Source organism: Danio aesculapii, chromosome 2 (assembly GCF_903798145.1).
Source record: "Danio aesculapii chromosome 2, fDanAes4.1, whole genome shotgun sequence".
NCBI lineage: Eukaryota > Metazoa > Chordata > Actinopteri > Cypriniformes > Danionidae > Danio > Danio aesculapii.
In genome coordinates, this window is record NC_079436.1 from 7140373 (window position 1) to 7167294 (window position 26922).

At 38.1% G+C, this 26922-nt stretch overlaps 1 protein-coding gene across 2 annotated transcripts; it reads left to right on the forward strand.

Moving 5' to 3' along the window:
* The first annotated feature begins 1174 nt into the window (after positions 1 to 1174).
* Positions 1175 to 26844, forward strand: si:ch211-71m22.1 (uncharacterized protein LOC100149582 homolog). Of its 2 annotated transcripts, none has more exons than XM_056471876.1 (10): positions 1175 to 1351; positions 3202 to 3238; positions 3327 to 3413; positions 3500 to 3570; positions 4054 to 4096; positions 17305 to 17525; positions 19751 to 19912; positions 20050 to 20211; positions 26142 to 26193; positions 26283 to 26844. In XM_056471876.1, exons 2-9 carry the CDS (start codon positions 3223 to 3225, stop codon positions 26169 to 26171), a joined length of 792 nt encoding a protein of 263 aa, XP_056327851.1. In that variant the 5' UTR covers positions 1175 to 1351; positions 3202 to 3222; the 3' UTR covers positions 26172 to 26193; positions 26283 to 26844. The 2 variants fall into 2 exon arrangements, with proteins under 2 accessions (XP_056327851.1, XP_056327858.1); XM_056471883.1 differs by having other exon boundaries at positions 3330 to 3413.
* Positions 26845 to 26922: the final 78 nt, after the last annotated feature.

Consider the following 26922-nt stretch of genomic DNA (forward strand, 5'->3'; position numbering starts at 1 on the left):
CGCTTTCCCCCACAAGTCCGAAGACATTTGGTATAGGTGAATTGGGTAAGCTAAATTGTCCATAGTATATGAGTGTGAATTAGTGTGTATGGATGTTTCCCAGTAATGGGTTGCAGCTGGAAGGGCATCTGCTGCGTAAAAAATATGCTGGATAAGTTGGTGGTTCATTTCGCTGTGGCAGCCCAAGATTGATGGGGGGACTAAGCCGAAGAGAAAATATATGAATGAATTTTTATATTATTGTAATGTGATGTAATAATAATAATATTATACATTTAAATATTATTATTACATCTGAACAAATTTCTCCACCACCCCAATCATGGAGCAGTCTAGGTTAATTAGGTTAACTAGGCAGGTTAAGGTAATAAGGCAGGTTATTGTATAATGATGGTTTGTTCTGTAGACATTCGAGAAAAAAAAATTAGCTTAAAGGGGCGAATAATTTTGTCCTTAAATTGGTTCATAATAAATTTAAAACAGCTTTTATTCTAGCTGAAATAAAACAAATAAGACTTTCTCTAGAAGAAAAAATATTATCAGACATACTGTGAAAATTTCCTTGCTCTGTTAAACATCATTTTGGGAGATATTTCAAAAAAGGTGGTTAATAATTCTGACTTCAACTGTATATGTATATGCTTATTGATTTACTTACTTCATTGTTTGTTGAATTAAATCAAATATAATCTGCTTCCACCACTGCTAAACTAAGATCAATAAAACGCTTTCTTTTTACTTGCTATATTTAGTGTATGTGTATGATGCTGTTGTACAATAGAACACTATTTCACAAGAATAGCACCTGAGAATGAGTAGTAAAATGAAAGCTAACACCCTGTGCCTGTTGCATATTTGCCTATAGTATGCCCAGACTAAGTTCTTCACATTTAGTTCTGCCTTTTCACAGTAATAGGCTTTGTGAAACTGAACTAATCATAGTTGAAAAATAAAGACGTCGTGGTTCATTTGTTTCTATTTCCTTTCCTCATGCAGAGAAAACACGACAGCAATAGTATTCGTTTCGAATTCGCAGGTGTAGAACAACTGTTTTTTTCCATGGAGACACTTCCGGCTACAGACAAATCATACCGAAACATAACGTATTTAAAAGTAATAATAGCGAGATTGTTTTCCGCTTTCGTTTTTGTAAGGGGTGTGTTCGCGAGCTCATGTTTCCCGGGAAGGAAACAGTGAGGCAGATAAAGAGCGAGGACAAAACTGTGTGACCGTCGCCCATTAAATGATTGAAATAAGTAAATAAAAAGTACTAACCGAAACCCTTAGGAGAGGATATTGGTGGGGAATATCAAGTTAAAGAATAAGACCAAACGGCATCCTCTTTAAAAAGGTAGGTTGCTATCTTTAATTCCTTTTTTAACGAATATTAACTGGCTTTAACCTATAGTAATTCAAAATAATAGTGACAGTAGATTAGCCGTTTGAAATAAAATGGTCACAACGGTTATAAGTGACTTAAAGTACCTTTATAGTTTAATATTTATATTATTCCTGAATTCTAGAAATTTCAATAAATGTTAATAAAGTCAGTAACCTATAGGGTAGTCTAATTTAGTTTTTATGTCGAATTCAGTCATAAAATTAATTATTAATTATAATTATTTAATTATCAAAAGTAATTTTGATAATAATAATTATAAGTTAAGATAATATTTAAATACAGCTACAATGCTCAGCATAATTGAGCACACCCCATTTTGAAGATGGATACTTGTATGCGTTTCTTAGTGAATACAGGCAATGTATTTTGACACACTTGAACAAATCAGATTTATTAAAATGGATATATTTATTAAAATAATATTTTAGTCTCCAAACATCTTTAGAAATAGATAGATAATACATTTAAATTCATGCAACATTATGGGGGAAAAATGGCAAACTACAAAATTTCACCACATTTTAAAAATTTTTGTTTCTCTTGAATTTTGCTATTTTTAAATCTAGTGTTTAATATTTTTCTCTTACATGTACATTTTTGTGTCATAATTTTGGACCATTATAATAACTTATTTTGTTAGATTAGCTCCAGATTTGGCTTCAGTACTGACTAATCTAATGTTAATACACAAATATAATATTGTAAAGCTTCCTTTAGAGAATACTAATTTAAATGAGAGATTTGTGAGGGGTGTACATATATGCTGAGCACTGTATGTATATACATATATATAACCCCCCTGTTTATTTTTCCCCCAATTTCTGTTTAACGGAGCAATTTTTTTCAACACATTTCTAAACATAATAGTTTTAATAACTCATCTCTAATAACTGATTTATTTTCTCTTTGCCATGATGACAGTAAATATTATTTGACTAGATATTTTTCAAGACACTTCAATACAGCTTAAAGTGACATTTAAAGGCTTAACTGGGTTAATTAGGTTAACTAGGCAGGTTAGTGTAATTAGGCAAGTTATTGTATAACGATGGTTTGTTCTGTCTATCGAAAATAAAAAGCTGAAAGGGGCTAGTAAATTTGACCTTAAAATGGATTTAAAAAAATTAAAAACTGCTTTTATTCTAGCTGAAATAAAACAAATAAGACTTTCTCCAGAAGAATAAAATATTATCAGACATACTGTAAAAATGTCCTTGCTCTGTTAAACATTATTTAGGAAATATTTAAAAAATGAAAGAAATATTCAAAGGTGGGCTAATAATTCTGACTTCAACTGTATATTAACTGACTTACAATGGTATTATAGCTAAACCAACAAAAGTTAAGGTACGGACAATGTATTACCTTAGAAAAATGAAACCATGTTACACCATGGTAACTTAGAAACAAATTTATTCAATGTGCCTGAAGCATGCATGGTTACTCTAACACTACTCTACTCTACTCTTAAAGCCACCACTTTTTATTAAAGGCAGTAACAGTCTAGTTTGTATCCATGGTAAAACTGTGAAGTCAATAATAGATCCCATGGTGTTTGAGGAATATTTTAAAATATGGACTACTCTTTGAATTTTGAACTTTTGGTTTGACTTACCTAGTAATTCCTGGGTAGTTCCTAGGAGTTCTCAACAAAAGCATTGCGCATTAATGTCCTTTGGGGATTCATTGTCTGTGTTGGCTGTTGGCTGCCAAAATCCCATTCCTTAAACAGAAGTGTAAATATCCTGGAAAATATTTGCTTAACTTACAGTACTTTTTTCCGTTTGGCATATTTGCAGAGTTCTTTGCTACTTTTCACCATGGAAACCAACAATGGTAAGTGTGTCAGAAAGCTTATCAGCAGTAACCTGATCCTGACAACTCTGTATTGAATAGCTTTTTTACAGTATGTAACTTTTTGAAGCAGGCTACCCAATTGAGCTTCAACCAAATAAAAATGCTATTCACCCTGCCCCTGGATATGGTCAAGGAGCTGCCATACCAGGCCATGGTAAAGCCATCTAAGAAAACTTTGATTGTACAAAATTGTATTTTATAGATGCTAAAGATTAACACACTGTGTTCTTTCTTTCCTAGGTCAAGCGGTTATGATGCCAGTTCCACAGAGACCGGATGGCTGCCCTCCAGGACTGGAGTACCTGACTCAGGTAGAGCTTGCTATGCATTTGTTGTTCTGTATGGTACTTTAGGCAATGACGGCACTTTTTTCAACAGTAAAATTACAAATTTTACCTCTTCCCAATAAGGAAACAATCAAGAATGCATGATTATATGGCGTCATGGCTTTGCAATCAAAAAAATGTAATTATAACAAAGGTCAATGGAGCAAAAACAGCAACTAACAGAACAAAAGAGTAGTAAATTTGAACGATACACAAGAATTAAGCGTTTATTTATATGATATGCCAAATAACAGATTAATTGCTGTGTATAATAAATGACAATGTAATTTTTTTAGATAGTTTTTTTATCTCAGCAACCTGATGCGAGCTTTACTGCCGCGTATCTTTAGTTCTGTATTGCAGCATTGACAGTGATGGATTATTATTATTATTTGTTTTGCGATAGTATGTTATCAGCAAGTCGTGACTAAGCTTGATTTTCGACGTGTTTTCTGTTTTACAACACAGATCGATCAACTTCTAGTGCAGCAGAAAGTTGAGCTGGCTGAAGGTAATGTTGGGATGTTTATTGTAGCCTTTTCCAATGATGTTCACTGAATTATATCGACATAAATTGAATGACCCTTGTCTAAGCTCAGCTTTTCTTCATTACTATTGCTTGATAATATAAGCTTTATAAAACAAATCCTAGGAATGACCTAGAAATGTTTATGAACAATGTGATTTTCAGTTAAATGAAAGAATGAACTAAAACAGTACAAATTTAATTAATATACACTCACCGGCCACTTAATTAGGTACACCCACCATACTAGTACCGGATTGGACCCCATTTTGCCTAGAACTGTCTTAATCATCCGTGGCATAGATTCAACAATGTACAAAAAATATACCTCATAGATTTTGGTCCATATTGACATGATAGCGTGCCGCAGTTGCTGCAGATTTGTCAGCTGCACATCCATGATGTGAATCTCCCATTCCACCACATCCCAAAAGAGCTCTATTGGATTGAATTCTGGTGACTGTGGAGGCCATTTGAGTACAGTGAACTCATTGTCATGTTCAAGAAACCAGTCTGAGATGATTTACGCTTTATGATATGGCACGTTATCCTGCTGGAAGTAGCCATCTGAAGATGGGTACACTGTGGTCATAAATGGATGGACATGGTCAGCAACAATTTTGAGGTAGGCTGTGGCGTTGACACGATGCTCAATTAGTACTAATGGGCCCAAAGTGTGCCAAGAAAATGTCCCCCACACCATTACACCACCACCACCAGCCTGAACCGTTGATACAAGGCAGGATGGATCCATGCTTTCATGTTGTTGACCCTAAATTTTGACCCTACCATCCAAATGTCAGAGCAATAATTGAGACTCATCAGACCAGGCAACTTTTTCCAATCTTCTTTTGTCCAATTTTGGTAAGCCTGTGCAAATTGTAGCCTCAGTTTCATGTTCTTAGCTGACATAAGTGGCACCCGATGTGGTCTTCAGCTGCTGTAGCCCATGCGCCTCAAGTTGTGCGTTCAGAGATGCTCTTCTGTATACCTCGGTTGTAACAAGTGGTTATTTGAGTTACTGTTGCGTTTCTATCAGCTCAACAGGCATCAACAAGGCATTTGCGCCCACAGAACTGCTGCTCACTGGATATTTTCTATTTGTCGGACCATTCTCTGTAAACCCCAGAGATGCTCAAAGTCGTTTCACGTTCAAAGTCACTTAAATCACCTTTCTTCCCCATTCTGATGCTCAGTTTGAACTGCAGCAGATTGCAGCTTGACCATATCTACATGCCTAAAATCATTGAGTTGCTGCCATGTGATTGGCTGATTTGTGTTAACGAGCAGTTGAGCAAGTGTACCTAATAAAGTGGCCGGTAAGTGTATACTGAATTGTTAAAAAATGTAATTATTATTACTTTAAATTGCTACCATTTATTTCTTACATTTATTTAACTACCACCCAATGTAAGGTTTGTATCGGAGAACAGTTCAAAGATTACCAAAAATTTTTTTATATCTCTGTAATGGTTAATCTAAATTAACTACATTATTACAGTATTAGACTACAATGCTTGGAATAATTTTATAATACTTTTTTAAAAAAAAAAACATTTTTTCTTTGGTTTTCTTATTTCAAGAAATCTTAACAAGTATAAGTATATTACTTCACTGCAGATAATATGACATGTTTTTAATCTGTATCTTCTTAAATTATTGATTTATTTCTTGTATTTAGTTTTTTTGTAGTAAAAGTATTTTAAATCTTCAAGACTTAATGGAAAAATGTACATTTAAAAATAAAAAAATAAAAAACAATTACATTTTAAAATAAAAAATATTACTGTGAGCTCACAAATACTTGTTTAGATTAACCATAAAAGATGGTTAATCATAAAAGAGACATACAAATATTTTAATAAATGTAATATATACAGTTGAAGTCATAATTATTAGCCCTAAAGCTAATAATTATGATAATAATTAAAGTTAATAATTAAAGAATTTTAATGATGTTTATGTTTAACAGAGCAATACATTTTTCACAGTATTTCCTATAATATATTTTTTCTGGAGAAAGTCTTATTTGTTTCTTTCAGCTTGAATAAAAGCAGTTTTAATTTTTTAAAAACCCTTTTATGGTCAATAATATTAGCCCCCTTACACTATATATTTTTAATTGTCTACAGAACAAATCATCGTTATAAATGACTTGTCTAATTACCCTAAGTTGCCTAATTAACCTTATTGACAGAGTTTAAAGGCCTTTGAATGTCACTTTAAGCTGAATACTAGTATCTTCAAAAGTATCTAAACTATTATGTACTGACATCATTACAAAGATAAAAGAATCAGTTATTAGATATTAGTTATTAAAGCTATTATGTTTTTAAATGTGTTGAAAAAAACCTTCTTTTAAACAGAAATTGGGGGAAAATATACAAATAATTCAGGAGGGCTAATAATTCTGACGTCGACTGTAAATGTTGTACATATTTAATGTTTTTATGCTCATAGTTTATATATAGGATGAATGCCTCAGTTTAGTTTGCAGTGCATTATGCAAAGATCATTATGCATTTGTTTCATTTTTTAATATAGTGTTTGAGCCACAACATTAGATTCTGTATTTCATAAATGAATTGTTCACAAGGACTATTAATTACTGTAAATCCCTGAATGGAAAAGGTTGGTTAGTTTGTTGAACGCATCAAGTCATGCTAAACCTGTTGTGTTATCTGATGGAGTTCAAGCGTGTCTGTCATGTCTCCATGGTTTCAAGGCATCCTCTGAAAATGGCCCATTCATGTGCAGCGTAATATCATTCGTAAAGTCTGTGGCACAGCAGCAGCATTTCTTGACTATTGCACCATTTGGTATCAGTAGTGGTTAATATGAAAGGCACAGGCCTCTAGATTATCAAAATAAAATATGATCATGTCATGATGTTAAACTATTTAATTAGGACAGTAAGACCTGCCTTTGCTTAGACAAAAGTCTTATCATTCAAGATAAATAATGTCCAGTATAGAATATAAAGTCATGGTGCAGTGGGAAAAGAATTAATATTGTCTATGACTTCCATGAGCTTGGAGGACTGCATCCATACATCTCTGCAAAGACTCAAATAACTTATTAATGAAGTCACCTGGAATGGCAAAGAAAGCATCCTTGCAAGACTTCAGCTAGTTCATCAAGATTCTTTGGATTCATCTTCAATTCCTCCTCCTTCATCTTACCCCAGACATGCTTAATAATGTTCATCTCTGGTGACTGACATCTGGCCGATCCTGGAGCACCTTGACCTTCTTTGCTTTCAGGAACTTTGATGTGGAGTCTGTTAATGTTGCCACTCAATCTGCAGTGCTCTCGCATGCCCTCATACTTAATGTAACTCCAAACCATGATTTTTCCTTAAATCTCGTGTCCATGCGGGTTCTAATAGGTCTGCATTCAACAAATGGGACTGTCGACAAGACTTTTATCAGGTAGGGTACATAGTCTATTTCATTAGCAAATAGCAAGGTAGCCCAGGTGAACGTAGATAGAAAACATGTGGACCCATAGCTCATGGTGGTGAAAAAATAACAGAATTATATATAGTTAGGTTTGATTGGTCAGTTTTGCCTTCATGTTCTCCTGCCTTGTTTGGGGGTTTACATATATATTAAGTTTGCAGAAGCAGTATGTTATATTCTCGGACTGCATGTCAGTGAATACACTGGCAGTAGCAAGTCTCGATACTAGCTCTGCCATAATATTCAAAGCATGCAGCAGCAGCGCAGTAGATCTCTGCCTCAAAGTCCATATACATATTTATTACCATACTAAATCTCTCCAAGAGTCATGAGATGAATGTCATGCAAAAGAAAAGCATGAGAAATGTGTAAAAATTAATCATGAAGGTTATTAGTTTGAGGATTGTGATTAGTTATCTCCTCTAAAGATAAGTCTTATAAGGTAAACTGTATAAAGGTCTTCACAGTGGACCCAGGAGCCCTGTGTATTCGGGTCTATATTTTAAATGGTCAATTGTGTACAGGTCGGGTCCTAATATATTATATAATATATTGGGTCTGTGTGTAACACCCAAGTCGATAAGGCTCAGAGTACTCCCCATCCACCAATGATCAGTCGGCGGCACATTGCATCTGTTTTGTAACTTGAAACTTGCAAAATTAGGGTGGGATGTAAGCATGAAATAAGGTGGTTAAAACACACGCATGTGACGATGATCAGATCTGTTTTGGGGACTTTTTTTCTGATATTTACATTGCTGAATAAGAATAAAAAATAAATAGTGCTCTTACACCTAGAGCTAGAGAATCTGGCAGTCAGGCAACAGAGCTGTGATGTCTTGCACATGTGCTCTACCTGAGAATGCTTCCAACAGTAGTTAAACCAAAACGTTTTTAGCAACATATTTATACTTATTAATATGAAGTTTTCTGTCAATATGTGCCATTTGAGTGCAGTTGGACCTGTGTCTTTCAGCTGGGTTCAAGTGCACAGTGGGTCCCATACGTTTAAAGCATATCTCGAGTCTGCATGGGATTGAGTTTCATTTTCAAATAACATATGGGTTCTGTTTGGGTCCGTGCAGCACATTTACTGTTCCCTTCAAGTTTGGGTCCAAATTTTTGGTCTCTGATAGTGATGTGGAAAGTGATACATTTACGATTCTGCTGTTGATGACGCAGCGTTAGGAAGGAGAGGGATCTTTCTGAAGGTCCTGATGCATGAAACAAGCAGACATGGGAGCTTTGTGAAGAGGAAATCTTGTGCAGATTATAGATCTCTGATGCTGACATTTTATCCCTGAAGATAGAGGCCCTGAAACCTGGAACACACAGACATGGGTGTCTTTAGGTGAAGGTTTGAAACTTTGGTTTTGGCTGTCTTGAACGAAGCACTCTGAATCCAAACTCCTTTAGCTCCATGAAAATCCATGCTTGATCATGCAGCAATGTTCTGAAACTTTTGAGCAATCTGAACAATTTGGGACCTTTCGAGAGAATTAATGAAGCTGAAGAGTCTCTCTGTGGTTAGAGGTCAGTGTGAATAAACCTCTCACAACTTAGGCATTAGATTAGGGCACTGGCCCATTCTGAAGCATGGCCTCTCTTTCAATTATTGAATTACAGCACCTGCATCCACTGACCGAGGCATGCAAGTTCTCTGCATCTCTTGATACTTGAGCTCACACTGGATTCTCTTGCTATGTTCACATGACAACAAATGTAGCTGCATGGGCCCTGGGTTGGACGATGGACTTGTTGCCCAGGACTGCATATGAGGGATGCAAAGTCTGCTTCTTGATGCCCATGTTACATCCTGTGGGTTAAAGGATAAAAGCCAGAGCAATGTCACATTTTGCCAGTTTCACTGTCAGATAATGTCTGACTTGATAAGCATACAAAAACAATACACAAACATGTTAAATACTTGTCTTAGCTATAATTGCGGACCCTTTAAGACTGAAAATCCCTCAATACATCAGTCATTGAAAGATGGCTTGTGCATTTATCGGATCACAAACCCAATAAGAGTAAAGGCCAGATGGAGTAATAAATGAATAAATTCCTGACTTCTCGGTCAAAGACACCTTTCAATAGCATTTTAACAAGGCATGTTTTGTCATGAACTTAGCAGAACCCACCTGATCAATACAGTCTTCATTAAAAACTGTGCAACAGATTAATAAACTCTATAGACTGTGAAAGGGAAAAGTAAGCAAAGTTTCATTGTCAGGTTCCCTACCACCCTCTTTTAATCCACAACAAAAGCTCTGAACTCCTGATTTGAAAAGATCTAATCATTGCACACCAGTGGTCCTCAACTACCGGGCCTCAGACCGGTACTGGTCTATGGATCAATTGGTACCGGGCCGCACAAGAAATCATTAATTGATATTTTATTTTGAAAAGTCTTTTATTAAAAATGACCGTGTTCTCTCGGTTACATCTTGGTCACTTGAGTGCCCAAATTTAACCCACAAGCAGCAAAATGAGTAAGAAACAGACGTCTTTGGAAAGTTTCTTTGCTAAGGGGAAAAGGCCCAGTGAAGGACCCACAAACTGCCAAGGAATAGATCCGCAACCCATTTGTCAACAAATCAGGTGAATCCACCATGGCTGTGGAAGAAGATCAACTGACGGAGATCCAAAATGATGGCTGCCTCTTAGCCTCTTGCCTGTTTGCATATCGCATCTAGAGTTTGTTGTTTCCAATGGAGGTGTGCGGCTCACCTTCCAGACCAGACACAGCCAGTTAAATGAATCCCTCGAGAGCACCGCGAGTCACGTGACAAGAATTGACCGATCAGCTTCAGCTTGTATGGAATATACACATTTCAGTAAGACTAATTATCTCAGACAAACACAGAACACCCAAACACTGCAGTGCTTTGTAAACACCCCCCCCCCAACTGTCTTTATTTAACTTTCTCATAAAAAGGTTTCATTAGATGTACATTAATTAGAGTATCTAAGTAGATTTCCTTTCTACCTAGAGTGGTCACTACACTACAATTTTATTATTCGTTCTACATTTAACCAGGGTATCAAAGTTTCCTTCAAAAGAATAAGTAGAAAAAACACAGAGCAGAGCAATTTGGTCTCCTGGCTCAAAATCATGCCATTCTAAATTCGAATCACATAGTTACTTCAATGATTCTTGGTGTTTTTAAAGTATTTTTATCAGCTCTCTTGCCTGTAATAACCTTTTGTTGAAACCCATAGATATACAAAAGCACATTTTTAGGGTAATCTGCACTTTCCTTTTGAATAAAATTAGTTTTTTGTATTTTATTATTGAATAAAACATTTGCTTTTATTTTGAAGCACAGCCAAAAGCCAAAAACACAAGGGGCTCAAAGTATCCTTCAAAAGAGGTAGGAGAAAGACGCAGCACAGAAACTTCATCTCCTGGCTCAAATACATGCCATTCTAATTTCGAATCACACAGTCACTTTATTCATTCCTGCGTTTTTTCCAATTTTGTTTTGTTTTCACCAGCTCTCTTACCAGTTATAACCATTGTCGAAACCCATAGACATAGAAAGCAAATTTGTAGATGAATCAGCACTTTCATTTTGAATAAAATTAGTTTCTACTTTTACTTTTGAATAAAACATTCATTTTTATTTTCATGCACAGCCAAAAGCCAAACATATATCCAAAATCCAAGTCATTTGGACTAAAACCAGTAAGGTTTTGCACAACCTCTTGAACTGCCAATAACAGCTAAGGTAATACCTCCTTCCAATCTCTATTCAACAGTGCACAATAGGCGTGGAATAGGGACAACGTTTTATGGACCCTTTCCAAAGATCTCCAAAGATATGCACATTTTATATTTGTTTCAGGGCTTGTTGTAGGTGAGGTGTAGGAGGTGAGGCTTGTACCTTGATATGCCATTTCTAAATGAGTTTAGAAATGGCATAAATTGACAAACTGCGATAAAGCTTTTACAGTACAATGTGAAGTAATAGTGCACAACGGTTACGCACAAAGGAAATGAGTAACAGTAAGCAAATATTTGCTCCTGGACTTTGAACAAGGGTGGAGACCCACACAGTCTACAATTACAGTATAAGTTCAAATGAGACAAAGTTTGCTGAAACTGGATTTAACATAAAGATGCTCAAAAAGTTTTTCAAACACCAAGATGACCAGATTTGTGGTCAACAAGTACCACACAATTGTGTGGGAATAACCACTTGTACAACCAGATCTCCAATGAACTCATCACCAAGAGGACGGTGCTTTCCTAGTAACAGCCCATCCTGAATAAAATGTCCTCTAGCAAGGTCAGAAACTTGACTGTTAGAAAGAACAGCAGCAAATGATGAGTCTGCACATTGTTCTCTACTCAACTCCTCTGTGGACAAAGGAAAAGACAGATCAGAGGGATCAGGTATAGAGAGAGACACAAGTCTATCTGACACTCCTATAATATGATCTGTCTGTTTGCGCTTAACATATTTGGACATGGCTTGAATTGCAACCACCACAGGGACTTCGCTTATAGAATATTGAAGCAACTTTCCTGTAGACAAAACCATAGAAGATGAAGGCACATCATACCAAAACCTCATAATCTACTAACCTATTTCCCATGTACTAACTACACGTGTCACAGTGCTGCAACATGCTATAAAGGTATTTTTTATTTAATGGAGGTGTAACAGTACATGTATTCGGTTCACGCACTCCAATGATGAATACAGTCAGTCACTGGAATAAGGCAGAAAAGACAACAGCAGTGCAACTTTGCATTTGAGTGCAAGATGCAGTCTTTGCATCTGAAAATGCGAGACAGCGCTCAGGAGTGGTTCCGCCATGTTGTTGTCATGCCAACTTTCTACCATAAGCTGAAGTTGGCAAAACTAGTCCCACCTCTGAGTTCTTCTGATTGGACTACTGCTCTGGAACTGCTAGTATGAAAAATGAGCACTGCTGCAAGTAAATGTTGAAATCCTTTTATCGTCATACAGCATCTAAAGAATGCTGTTCTGCAAAAGATGAAAGGATATAATGCTCACGCACGTATGCCTACATAAGATATGGAAACATAAGATACTATCTTGTGCGCACGTAAGTCAGTCTATGACTTCTCTGAGCACACATAATCCTGAACAGTTGTTGTCCGCTTCACATGCTGTTATGGATGCTCACAGTGCTAGCTTTTTTATTAAAAGAGATTTCAGTTTTGAAGCTTACTGAATCTTAAATTGAATGCACAAGTATTGTTTTCTGTTGTTTTAGGAATACTACATGGATCTTCTTTAATTTTGTTAGCAACAGACATTTTCCAACAATCCAATCGGTTCTCAAAGAATTAAATCATGCACTGCCCTACATTTTTTCTAATTTCAGGACGGTTTTGAGTGGATGGACATTATGCCAGAGAAAAAAAGGACTTCATTTCTTATGATCTTAGGAAAAAAAGGATCTTAACTTAAGTAGCAGCGAGGCTTACTGTGCATTGCACTAGCTGGCAGCTAGCTCTCTGCAACTCTCACATGGTTGCCTCTCTGCAACTCTCACATGGAGCTAAGCAGGGCTGTACCTGTATGGGAGACCACATGGGAAATATTGATTGCTGTCTGAAGTGGTGTTAGGGAGACCAGCAGGGGGTGCTCAACCAAAGGTCTGTGTGGGTCCTAATGCCTCAGCATATTGATGGGGACTCTTTCGGATGAGACGTTAAACCGAGGCCCTGACTCTCTGTGGTCGTTAAAAATCCCAGGATGTCCTTCAAAAAAGAGTCTGGGTTTAACCCCGGCATCCTGGACAAATTTGCCCACTGGTCTCTGTCCATCACGACCTCCTAACCATCCCCATATCATAATTGGCGTCATCACTGTCTCCTCTCCATCAATCAGCAGGTGTGTGGTGTGCTGTCTCGCGCAATATTACTGCCATCACATCATCCAAGTGGATGCTGCACACTGGTGGTGGATGAGGAGACTTCCCCCAAAAATGTCTAAAGCACTTTGAGTGTCCAGTAAAGTGCTATATAATGTTAGGAATTATTATTTTTTACTATTTCACTGAAATAATAATACACAATGTGCCTTCAGCCATCTATGAATTTCTTCATGTCTTCACAACAGTCCCTCCCTGTCGAGTTTCCCTGAAATCTTCCCTAGATCTTCTTCCACTCTAGTCCTTCATCCTCTTCACCTAGACAGGATGTGGTGAAGGTGACCTACTGTCCGTGGTGAATGACACCATCAATCAAGCTAGTGAGGTGTGCCTACTCTTTAAATTGTAAGTTTGCTAAGGGGTGCATTTCACAGAGAGAAGAACTCAGATTAGAATCATGTTTGTCTCTCTCCACTCTGAAGGTTTATGTTGCTGCCATCTCTTCTCATCATGATGCAGTGGATGGTAGAACAGTGGGAAAACACAATTTGATCATTCAATTTATGAGAGGTTCCAGGAGGATGAACCCTTCTCAGCAGCCTATCATGCCCTCTTCGTCCTAAGGGGTATACAGAGGGGTCTATTTAAACCACAAGACTCAGTTGAGCTTATATTCCTGCCCTTTAAGACTATATTGACTTCGTTTTAGAGGTGATCTAGAGACATATCCAGTCAGCGATTCTTAGAGTTATCCTGAGATCTAGACCTGGATTTGTAGTCAATTTTGCACCACACTGTTTTGAGAGCAAGTGATGAACCTGTAAGTGCTTATCTAGGAGGAGCCTACTGTGCCATGTTTGTGCTCTGCACATTTATGTGGACTGAACGCAGAACTTCACCTGGTCTTTGTCTCTCTTGGAGGATGCAAGATGAGAAGTGCTCATGAGACTCTGCAGAGGAAATAGATGCTTGGCCCAGTATGCAAGTGTTTGCCTGCTGGTCAACCCTCATATTCAGCATCAGTGTTTAAATATGTGGTTCCCTATTCTGGTAATCCAATAAGTATATCTATCCACAGAGAATAATTTGGGTAAACCCATCTCTTACCTGTGATAGAGCTCTGTCCACTATACAGTCCTTGCGTAGCCTATATGTGCATCTCCCCTCTGGCTAGATTATGGTCACCACAGCATCCTTCCCCTTCGAGACTGAAATGCTTTTTCAACTTGCTGTCATATTTGAAGTTTTAATTTTAGCTAAACAGCTAGGGTAACTTTTCTGCAAATGCCTTTTATAAATTCCTTTCCCATATTTTTTTCTCACATAAACATAATGCAGAGAGATCGACTTAGAGTACAGGTGTCAAGTCCAGTCATACCTGTCAACATTGGGATGTGAAAATAAGGGATACCCCAACCCCAACCCATTCATATCACCAGTCTGATGTATCGTTCCTCCTTCAGGGAACGAGGGTTACATCTGTAACTAAGTTGTTCTCTGATTCTTCCAGCAGCCTGACTGCCTCACACAAGGGTATTGTTTTCTTATGGTTTCCACTGAGTGGTACAGTAGAGTACGGTATAGTCCGGTTATGCTTCCGTTATAGGCCGTTTCCACTGTCAAAAGTTACCAAAAAGTGAACCATACCATAACACTTTTTGGGCACCCTTTTGAAAGTGTACCTAACACAAAAAAGGGTACCAAAAGGTAGAGCAAGATGTACAGCTGAACGCTATTGGTTTACAGAGATACGACTCGAGATACTAGCTTGTGCACAAGCCAGAAGAATGAAAACAAAGGAAGCATTTTTAAATACACAGCCGAGACATTACACCGTAATAATATATACTTACTGTATAATTACGAGCCATGGTCAACCTGAGTTTTGATGAACAGTTACAAAGCCAAGAAAAAGCAGAATCTACCCTATCTTTGTTTATAAGGCCATCTAAAGCGTGAGCGGCTTCACTTTCTTGAGAGAGCTCGCCATGCGTCTATATTTGAATTAATGAACTTTTTGAGCTGATGATGATAACGTGCATGTGATTATTGAAGTGCTTCTGACATCCAATTCTTTTTAGAAATGGACAAACACGAGACTGATGTGTAATAAAACAAAGGATAAGCCGGAAAAACAAAAGAGCCAATGATTTCAGTAACCTTAAACATCAACAAACTGCCATGTTTTACTATTATCATCACCTTTTGGACTATTATGAACTCGGAATGATGGAATAATTTCTAACTGCAGGTTACATATTCTGGTGAAGATTATAGATGCAAATGAAAGGTTTGCACTGACGGGGCTATATGTTGCTTGTTGGTTTTGAACCCAAATAAGGACTAAATGTATGCTGTGTGTAGTTTTTCTGTAATTAGTAATGTATCGGAGACTGTAAGGGGCTGTATGTGTTCATATATGTTGCATTTATTTATTTATTTTATAGAACTGCAGATGTAAAGTAGGCTATTTTCCATCAATTTATCATTGATCTGCAGTTATAATCAAATCATGTTCATAGAAAGGTTAGTAATGAACATTTATACACAAGTATTTGTGTGTATAAAGCATCTGTTTTGTGAGAAGTGATATGTGAACGACCTGTACAGCTTTACTTTGACATTTCCTCGAGCGAGAATGACGTTGACTGAAACTTACAGTGGAAACGCAAGCCTGATAAAGGTAACCCATATCGACTCGTACCGTACCGCACCGGACTGTACCACTCAGAGGAAACGCATAATTAAGGACGATGACTTTAAAATGATTAATCTGAATCAATACTAATAATATCCACGTAAACGGATAAACATAAACTAAATTAATTAAACCCTGTACCTAACCTAAATTATTACAATACTTTTACAACTTAATTTTTTACTGAAAATTGTAAAAATTACGTTGAAAAAACATTTTCCACTGTATGGTAGGGCTTGGTATGGCTCGCATTTAGTTTTTTTTCCACTGCATACAGTATCTGGTACCTGGCACCTATGTCATTGGATTTGCAGAACAGTCAGCTACAGCCAATATAGGATTTTAAACCTTTGCACGCAACTTAAATAGCCCCTAATATGCATTAAAAAAGGTCATATTTTGGTTTTGGGGGTCTCCAACAACAGTTTGATATGCATGCAAGATCAAAAACTGTAAAGTTCCTGTCAAGCTCTGACAAAGTCCCATGCATCAATACTCTTTTTCGATCCTTCCTTTAACGAATGGCAGATGAATCCCCCCTTGTAAGCATGTAGATTGCAGAAGCACTCGCCAGAAAAATGACAGGAACACCGCACAAGGCTGGGGCTTTAATGCTGAGGTATTTTTGCAAAAAAAAACTTCAACCACTGACTCTTCACAGCCTCATCTTTGGGAAGGGAAAATAACACTAACATTCCCCTTACGTTTCAGAGCAAAGCATCTACGCGACTTAATTCAACCGATATCTGCTACAGTGTTTGTCTTTCTCTTATTCTTTCTACAGTGTTTGTGGGCGGGGCTGGGAGTTTCAATTTTCCCTGATCTTTTATAGATGAACCGATAGTTTAAACACGGTGCACTTTCAGATTTAAGCCTTAGCTGGATATTTCACTTCACTTAGAGCTGTGATACACACTGCATGGATGGTCATTTTCAAAAACGCATAATAAGGGGCTTTTTAATTTACATGACTGTATTCTAACTGTACATGTTTTGCCTCATATTTCTGTAACTATAGCTTTATGTTAAACCAAAAAAGCTTGTCTATCAATATGGCAGATTTGAGCTGTAACCTTTTTTAAGGCAGGGCTTACCAATATGTCTATTAACACATTGCACACAACTTGACCAAAACATGCATCTTTATATCCTATTTGTGCTTTAATTGTTTTGTATCACAGTTATCTTGGGCTGGGAGACCAATAATAAATACACTGTGAAGAACAGTATGGGGCAGCAGGTGTTCTATGTAGCTGAGGAAAACGACTGCTGCAACAGACAGTTCTGTGGACCACTGCGCTCGTTCGTCATCCATGTTCAGGATAACTTGGGACAGGAAGTGATGAGACTTATGCGTCCTTTGAAGTGTGGAAGCTGTTTCTGCCCCTGTTGCCTGCAGGAGGTAAATCGTGTTTTTATTATTTATGATACATGTTTGTACCTTTCATGTCATTCCTCCCATTTTATTAATGTTTCAAAGCTTTTGATTTGAATCGAAGACTTATTTGTTAAAGATTTATGTTGGTTACTGTAAGTTATGTAGGTAAAATGAAAGGAAATTTGTGAACTACTGTGAATCGTGCTATACTAGCCCTGCTGAAAAATCCAGCTTAAATCAGCCTAGGCTGGTTGGCTGGTTTTAGCTGGTTGATCAGCCTGGTTTTAGAGGGGTTTTGGCCATTTCCAGGCTGGTTTCCAGCCATTTCCAGCCTGGTCTTAGCTGGTCAGGCTGGAAAATGACCAGCTAAATCCAGCTAAAACCAGCTTGACCAGCCTGGTTTAAGATGGACATAGCTGGTTTTGGCTGGGCTCCCAGCCTGGCTAGGTGGTCAAGCTGGTTTCAGCTGGTCATTTTCCAGCCTGACCAGCTAAGACCAGGCTGGAAATGGCTGGAAACCAGCCTGGAAATGGCCAAAACCCCTCTAAAACCAGGCTGGTCAACCAGCTAAAATCAGCCAACCAGCCTAGGCTGGTTTAAGCTGGATTTTTCAGAAGGGCTATTTTTAATGTTATACACTCACCAGCTACCTTATTAGGTACACCTGTTCAACTGCTCGTTAAGGCAAATTTCTAATCAGCCAATCACATGGCAGCAACTCAATGCATTTAGGCGTGTAGACATGGTCAAGATGATATGCTGAAGTTCAAACCGAGCATCAGAATGGGAAAGAAAGGTGATTTAAGTGACTTTGAACGTGGCATGGTTGTTGGTGCCAGACGGGCTGGTCTGAGTATTTCATAAACTGCTGATCTACTGGGATTTTCATGCACAACCATCTCTAGGGTTTATAGAGAATGGTTAGAAAAATAGCAAATATCTAGTGAGCAGCGGTTCTGTGGGTGCAAATGCCTTGTTGATGCCAGAGGTCAAAGGAGAATGGCCAGACTGGTTCGAGTTGCAAGAAAGGCAACAGTAACTCAAATAACCACTTGTTACATCCGAGGTATGCAGAAGAGAATTTTTTAACGTACAACACATCAAACCTTGAAGTGGATGGGCTACAGCAGCAGAAGACCACACCGGGTGCCACTCCTGTCAGCTAAGAACAGGAAACTGAGGCATGCTGCCATATTCGGATGGTAGGGTCTGAATTTGGCGTCGACAATTTGAAAGCATGGATCTATCCTGCCTTGTATCAACGATTCAGGCTGGTGGTGATGCGGTAATGGTATGGGGAATCCAATAGAGCACCTTTGGGATGTGGTGGAATGGGAGATTCACATCATGGATGTGCAGCCGACAAATCTGCAGTAACTGCGTGATGCTATCATGTCAATATGGAGCAAAATCTCTGAGGAATATTTCCAGTACCTTGTTGAATTTATGCCACAAAGGATTAAGGTAGTTCTGAAGGCAAAGGGGGGGGGGGGGTTCAACCCGGTACTACTAAGGTGTACCTAATGAAGTGGCCGATGAATATATATATATATCTGTGATGGTAAATTTGACTATTCGGCATACATTACTTTAGGCTTCCGTGTAACATCTTTCAGAAATTATTCTAATATGTTTCTCAGGGACTGTTTTGTATTTTTATCAATCTTGTCTTTTTGAGCTTTAAAATATTTATTAACTGATAATATTAAAATGCTTAATATTAAACTAAATATGGGCGTCACGGTGGCGCAATGGGTAGCACAATCACCTCGTAGCAAGAAGGTAGCTGATACGAGCCTCGGCTGGCTCATTTGGCATTTCTATGTGGAGTTTACATATTCTCCACGTGTTTGTGTGGTTTTCTCCGGGTGCTCCTGTTTCCCCAACAAGTCCAAAGACATACAGTATAGGTAAATTGGGTAGGCTAAATTGTCCATACTGTATGCATGTGAATGGGAGTGTATGAATGTTTCCCAGTGATGGGTTGCAGCTGAAAGGGCATCTGCTGCATAAAACATATGCTGGAATAGTTGGTAATTTATTCCATTGTGGCGACCTAACTAGACTAAGCCGAAGGAAAATGAATGAATGAATGAATGGTACTCATCAAATCTGCTATACATTGTCATGCTTGAAATTGAATAACCGCATAAAGGCCACCTATATTTCATCATATTTCTTATATTTATATCCATGGTATTTCAAGATGCCTAAACTCACTGTTCATGTCTTTTTTTTGTCCTCCTCAGCTCGAAATACAAAGTCCACCAGGCAACCCGATTGGATACGTGATCCAGAATTGGCATCCATTCCTTCCCAAATTTACCATTCAGAATGAGAAAAAAGAAGCTGTCTTAAAGATTGAAGGACCGTTCTGTTCTTGCAGATGTTGTTCGGATGTGAACTTTGATGTATGAACCATGCTTTCTTTTTCAAATTTAAAAGAAAAGAGTTTGACATTAAACCATATAAAAGATTATTTTTCGATACATATAGTACCAGAGAACATTTTGCATGATCATAAATAATTCTATTTCATTGCAAATAGGTTTTGTCCTTGGATGAATCAACAAAGGTGGGCAGAATTTCTAAACAGTGGACAGGTCTGGTGAGAGAAGCTTTCACTGATGCAGACAATTTTGGAATCTCCTTTCCTATGGATCTGGATGTGAAGATCAAAGCTGTACTTTTTGGAGCATGTTTCCTCATAGTAAGCAAAATAATTATATATCATCATGTTTATGTTTAAAACATTGTTGTGATATTCTAATGATAAGCCTCTATAGGCATTCTGGGCCCTATTATATACCCGGTGCTGCAATGTTTTTTTTTGCTAGTTTCAGCCTGGCGCAGGTATCATTTCTACATCCTGTACCATGTTGTTTAAAGGGCCATGAAACCCCTCCTGTCTCAGCAGGGTGTTTTCACACCTCTAGTTTAAAAAAGTCAGGAAAGTGGGTGAGTCCAGCGTTATTTAGGTGGGAATGTCAAGTGGCGAAAGAGGGAAGGGGTTTGCATAAAAAGGGGAGTTTCAGTACGTGCACATGCTGATATTCACAAAGGCAACACGAATACAGACACAGGGCAGATAGACAGTGACGTTTACATGACATCATTAATCGAATTATTTGCCTTAATCTGAATAAGACAATAATATAATTAAGTTGTTTGCATGAGTAGCTTTTTGGAGGTTGCTTTCATGATCTTGTTTTACATGTTATAGCACATAATTCTTTTAAACGTCATTACGTCACTGTGCTATCCACATTTCCTCTGGAGTTTCATGTAATTTCAGGTGTTTCATTCTTAATTTGTCGACTTTAACTGCAGTTTGGCACTTTCACTTTCATTCAGGAACATTTTGTGCTTGCCCCCATGACAAACAACATATACCATGCGTGGAACTGCTGAACGAGTGTTGTTTTAATGGAATTAGAACACGCAGAATAGGAGAAAAAAACAACAACTCGCATTTCTCAGTAGATGCAGAGACTCGGTAGGTGCAGAGAATAGCATCAAACAGCCGTGTGTGTATAGACTCTCCTGTCACAAAATCCAGTTGAAATCAATAACGACGAAAATCCTACACGACGGTAATAGTTTGATTAGGGTACATGTTTACATTTGGAGAGCAGCATTTACAGTGGATCTTTCAGTCCATATTACTGTAAACTTCGTAACAAAATAATTTTGACTAAAGTATGTCTTTAAAAACTGAAAGCGTACTGCTGACGATACTAACTAATTTTGCCATCTGAATAAACATAAACAAAGAACACTGATCACACACTTACCAAATTCGTAGAGACAGGACAATCAACACGAACTGGAACCGTGTCCTTTTTTAAAAGAAGACGAGTGGCAAATACAGATTTCACCATTTCCAGATTCAAAATGCTCTCAGGTAAAAAAAAAAAATTCCTCTCAAACATATAAAGCGAGCTGTGCTTTCATCGTGGGGAAATGGAATTACTTGAAAAATTTCAATGACGTCACTTTGTACCAGCTGGTACAGATATTCAGCCTCCACACTGGAATTTACACAAAGATCTCATGGCTGTGACAAATGACAAATTTGCTCTAAATAATGCAAAAACAGCCAATTTTCACTTTTTTTGTGAAATATTTGTGTCCTAATAGTGTTTTTATGCAGCGTGGGACACATAAATGACTGTCAACATCTAAAAATAACCTGTTTTTGGTGTTTCTTGACCTTTTAAATAGCAAATACATTTGCACTCATTTGTGGGCCCATGGGCATGCTTGTCTGTAAGGTGTGTTGTGGCGCATTGTTGTTGCATTGCTGTTTTGGCACAACTGAAATAGGCTGCATGTTGGGGTCCTGTCTGTGTGCGCAAATCACTAACACGCTCTTTATATAAAATTTAAAAAACAGTGCTATTGAACGTCTAAGAACTGGTCTAAAGTCAGTGGTGTTGTTTTTTGGTAATGTAAAGAGCATGTTAGTGGTTTGCGCATATATGCGGCTCCTCATCATGTGTGCACGTTTCTTATTATATACACACGGATGTCTAGCAGTACCCAAAAATCTTTACATATGATTAAAGAGCCCCTATTATGCATTTAAACAAAGGTCATGTTAGTTTTAGGGGTTTCCAACAACAGCCTGATATGCAAGCAAGGTCAAAAATCACTTCCATTGTCTTATAATATGCATTTATTTTCAACTAATTATCCCAGCGACTCCCATATGAGTTCAGTGATTCATTTGTTCCCAAACCCCTCCTTAGCGCGATGCAAATCTGCGCTGTTTGCTTCGATGACCCATTCTGTTGTGATCGGTCGACTGCGTTAAGCCCGAGTCAGAGAAATGCCCACTACGGCTTATCAACAATTTTGAAGTAGTCAGAGTGCAGAGTGTTTGTGTTAGCATACCTACCAACACTTCCGGGAGTCTCCCGTATTTCAGACCCATCTCCCGCCACCCTCCTGTTTTGTTATGGAAAACTCCCAGCATTTCAATTCATGCGACTTGATTCAATCGGGATCTGCTACAGTGTCTTCCTGTTTTGCTTTCAACAGTGTTTGTGGGCAGAGCCAGGGGTTTCAATTTTCCCAGGTCTGTGCCTGCAGCAAATGGGCTGGGCTTGAGTTCTGTATCGACATCACATCTGCACGGCTAAAGACTCGTTACAGGAGCGATTTATTCTAACCACTCTGAGTCGACTCTTTTATAGATGAATCAATAGTTTTAAACACAGCACACTTTCAGATTTAAGCCTGGATATTTCACTTCACTTAGAGCTGTATTACACACTGCATGGAAGGCCATTTTCAAAAACCCATAATAGGGGCTTTTAAAGTGTAAAAATATTATTATTGTCCACATACATAAAAAAATGTATAATATTGGATAGTCATTGCCTGTATTAAAATTAGCCCTACCTATTTTCAGTAATGATGAGTAAATGTCTAATTGCAGATTCATTTCCTCACTAGTGACACTGTTCAGTCGTTCAAAGTTCACCATGTAAATCACTATGTAGATCATAACTCGCTCTTAAAGTGAATAGGAGATGGTATTCTGTTTAATTCAATGCACGTTATGCCCAAAACTACGGTGGCCGGGACATTCAAAACAATATTACAAAGTGTGAAACACTTTTACAAAGCTCGAGACAAATTTACATTTTGAAAAACATTTTTACCGATCATAAGACAAAATTACAGAGGAAAAACAATTTTACCAAGGACAAACAAATTTACATTTTAGAAAAAAATGTACAAAACGCAAAACACTTACAAGTCCCGAAACAAATTTACAATTACAGGTTCCTTATGGAAAGGGAATGTACCACACACCGGAAGTGACGAGGAATGTGTGACAAACCGGGAGTGACGCGGGGAAAAGTGTTGTTGGTGGTGGTGAGCGTGGTAAATTCGTGCTGTGGAGTGCATGGCATAAAAAAAGTTTATGGTGACCGAACATGAACTGCGGTCGAGGGATGTTTTGCGGCAAACACATGAGCAACTCAACGCGGTTTTGCTTTACGTGTGGTCGGTCCTTGGAGTTTATAAAGGACGTGGACCAGATGGAAACACCAGGCATACTGCATCACTCCATCAATGTGTTCAATATTTTACCGAGGGCCACTCGTACGCTGTAATCATGGACATGATGTCAAGTCTACATGGTGAATGCATCTGCTTGAGGACTCTTAACAGGAAACTGAATGAAACCAGTGTTGCGGTTTAACTGGTGTCCATGTTAACTGGTGATGTAAACTATTCACGTTTGCAGATTTGTCACTTTTTCTCAGCAACAAAACATGCTCATACCAAATAACGATTCTTATTACTGGGTGTCAGTAGCCGCATTTCCACTATCGGGCCAGTGCGAGCCAGGGCTTTAATCGGGCCAGGCCGGGCCAATAGCCCGGGAGGTTGAGAAATGAGGCCGAAATCATGTCGCGTTTCCACTGTCGGGCTAGTTGCTCGCAGCGCGTCACGCAAACACCGCCCCCAGAACGTCCCCCGAATCAAACGCTACACAACCCGTCACACAACCCGCCCACTTCAGCGGGAACAAAAAACTCAAATTATAACCACAAACACAACCTGGCATCACCACGAGAGCTGGAAGATGGAGAACACCGAAGCGATTGCTTTTTTACTGTTTGTGGTCTGTTGGTGTAAGACCAGACAGCGATCCCTGGATAAGGACATTCGAGTTCGGCGGCATTTACTTCGAACACAGATTTTTCTTAGTGAGTTGATCAAGCGCGATAGCAAAACAAATGTAAGGGAAGAAAGCATCTTGTCTCCTCTTTACCTGACAGGAAAACTCCGCCTTTGTACGTAACCCCGCCCCGAAGCCCCAGTTGGCCCTCCTTGGCCCAAGGTATTCGGCAGGCCGAAAAAGGCCGGACGCTGGCCCCAAGGAAGCCCCGCTTTGGCCCGATTACGCCCCGGAAGTGATAGTGGAAACGCGACTGGCCTTGGCTCACCCTGGCTCGCTCGCTTTAGGCGCGATAGTGGAAAGGCGGCTAGTGTAAACATTATTGATTTTAATATTTCTGTAGCAGAACAGTATATAACCAAAATAAATGTAAATTAATAATTATAATTGACATGTCATCAACGGGATTCGAACTCAGGTCAAAAGGTTCAGCGCAGGTATCAACCGACCTATCTAACTGAGCTATCCAGGTCTGCATGGTGAGGTCGGTTTCGATATCTTTATCAGTCAACATATGTCGTTCTGTGATTGTTTCCATGTACTTGCGTTTACATGTTTCTACATACTCTCACGCTGATATTTTGATTAAAGCTATAATGACAAAACGATGTTTTATCGCAGTTAATATAACCATGATTTTTATTGTTGTAGACATGTTAACCTGTGTCTACAAAGTCACACGCGAGCTGAGATTTTCTGGTGTGTGGTACATACTACGTCACTTCCGGTGTGTGGTACATTCTCTTTCCGTAAGGAATCTGTAATTGTAAATTTGTTTTGGGACTTGTAAAGTGTTTTGCGTTTTTGTTCATTTTTTTCTGAAATGTAAATTTGTTTCGTCCTTGGTAAAATTTGTTTTTCCTAATGTAATTGTGTCTTATGATAGGTAAAAATGTTTTTCAAAATGTAAATTTGTCTCGAGCTTTGTAAAAGTGTTTCACACTTTGTAATATTGTTTTGCACTTCCTGGCCGCCGTACAAAACACACTGATGAATCATTAATAGGGCATTAATTAATTAACTAATTAATAAGGCCAACCTGCATCCCTTTTCCCTGTCCTTCTAAAAGCAAATAGTGCTATTATTATAGCAAAAAGTATATTTGGAAACTCCTTTATTGCGCCTGTGCTGTGCGCTTTAGACAATGTTCTTAGATCATTACTATCAGTATTGTTAGTTTTAAAGATAGCTAAAAGCTAGTGTGCTCCAAAACAGTGACAAAAAAGAAAAGAAAAAACCTGTTTAGGAGATAAAACTGATATAAATATGTAAGGATTGCAGTTTGTCATTTCCACCTAAATGGATTCTCTTTACCTTATACTAAGTTTCTCATAAATCATAACCAATCAAATGCTCTGTAGTATCTGACAAGCCCCACCCCCTCTTCTCATTTATTTATTCACTTTCTGTTCGGCTTAGTCCTTTTATTAATCTGGGGTGGCCACAGCAGAATGAACCGCCAACTTATCCAGCATATGTTTTACGCAGCAGATGCCCTTCCAGCTGCAATCCATCACTGGGAAACATCCACATACACACACACTACAGACAATTTAGCTTACACAATTCACCTATACCGCATCTCTTTTGACTTGTGGGGGAAACCCAAACTGACCCAGCCAGGGCTCGAACCAGCAACCTTCTTGCTGATTGTGCTACCCACTGCGCCACCGCTCTGTCCTCCTCTTCTCATGGGCTTTCATTTGATGCACTTAAGCTGAACCATTCTCACTGGCAGAGCAGTGATAAAACAAAATGCTCTTTGGCTTTTTTTTTAAAGGGGAGGAGCTACACTATGCCCCACCCTCTCTTTGTGTTCCGGTTTAGATAAAGTCAAACATCGAATAAAACTTCACATTTCAAAAGACGTCATGGGACCTTTAAAATAGAGCTCTCTGTGTTTCAACATTGAATAATCTCCCATTATTCATCTTTTGTAGGACTTCATGTTCTTTGAACACAATAAATGAGTGATCATTCTTTGGATGCCATGTAAGTACTTTTAAACTGCATATAGATGTTTGTTCATATACGATGAAGATATGTGAAGACATAGGTCTAATAATTTGTCTTTCAATTAGTATTTCAGGTTGACTTTTGATCTTCCTGTTTGTGATGTCCTTGATACACCACTAGGTGACAGCAGTTGCCTTTGCAATAATGCTGAGATCTTAACATCAACAAAGAACCTGCTCTGCGAAAGGGTTTGCCAAACTGTCAATGTTCAAAAGATATCTTATACAATGTAAGCCAAGTTGTAACAAGCACGTTGACATTCATTCATTTTAGTTCCTGTTTTTCCATATGCAGCATGCTGGCCATAATATTTAAGACAATATAATCCATGCTACACTGAAAAAGTGGTAACCTAAAAAACTAAATTAACCAGTTTTATCATATATCATATCATATCATATCATATCATATCATATCATATATAAACTAATAAAGTAAATTCTTCATCAAGTACTGAAAAGGTAAGAAAAAGATTAAGAAATATTTAAGGTAATATATGTTAAGTAACTACTTTTTACATTCCGTGTGTATGGATAAATGATTACAGGTGATGGAAGTTATAATCAAACATTTTATTCAGTGAAACACTGTGAACAAACACAATAAATATATATAAATATCCTATAATTTTTCTTATTTTTGTGAATAACCCTCAGTTTCATTTTGCACCTATGCTGTTTTATTCCTGAAGTGCTCTTCATCGCC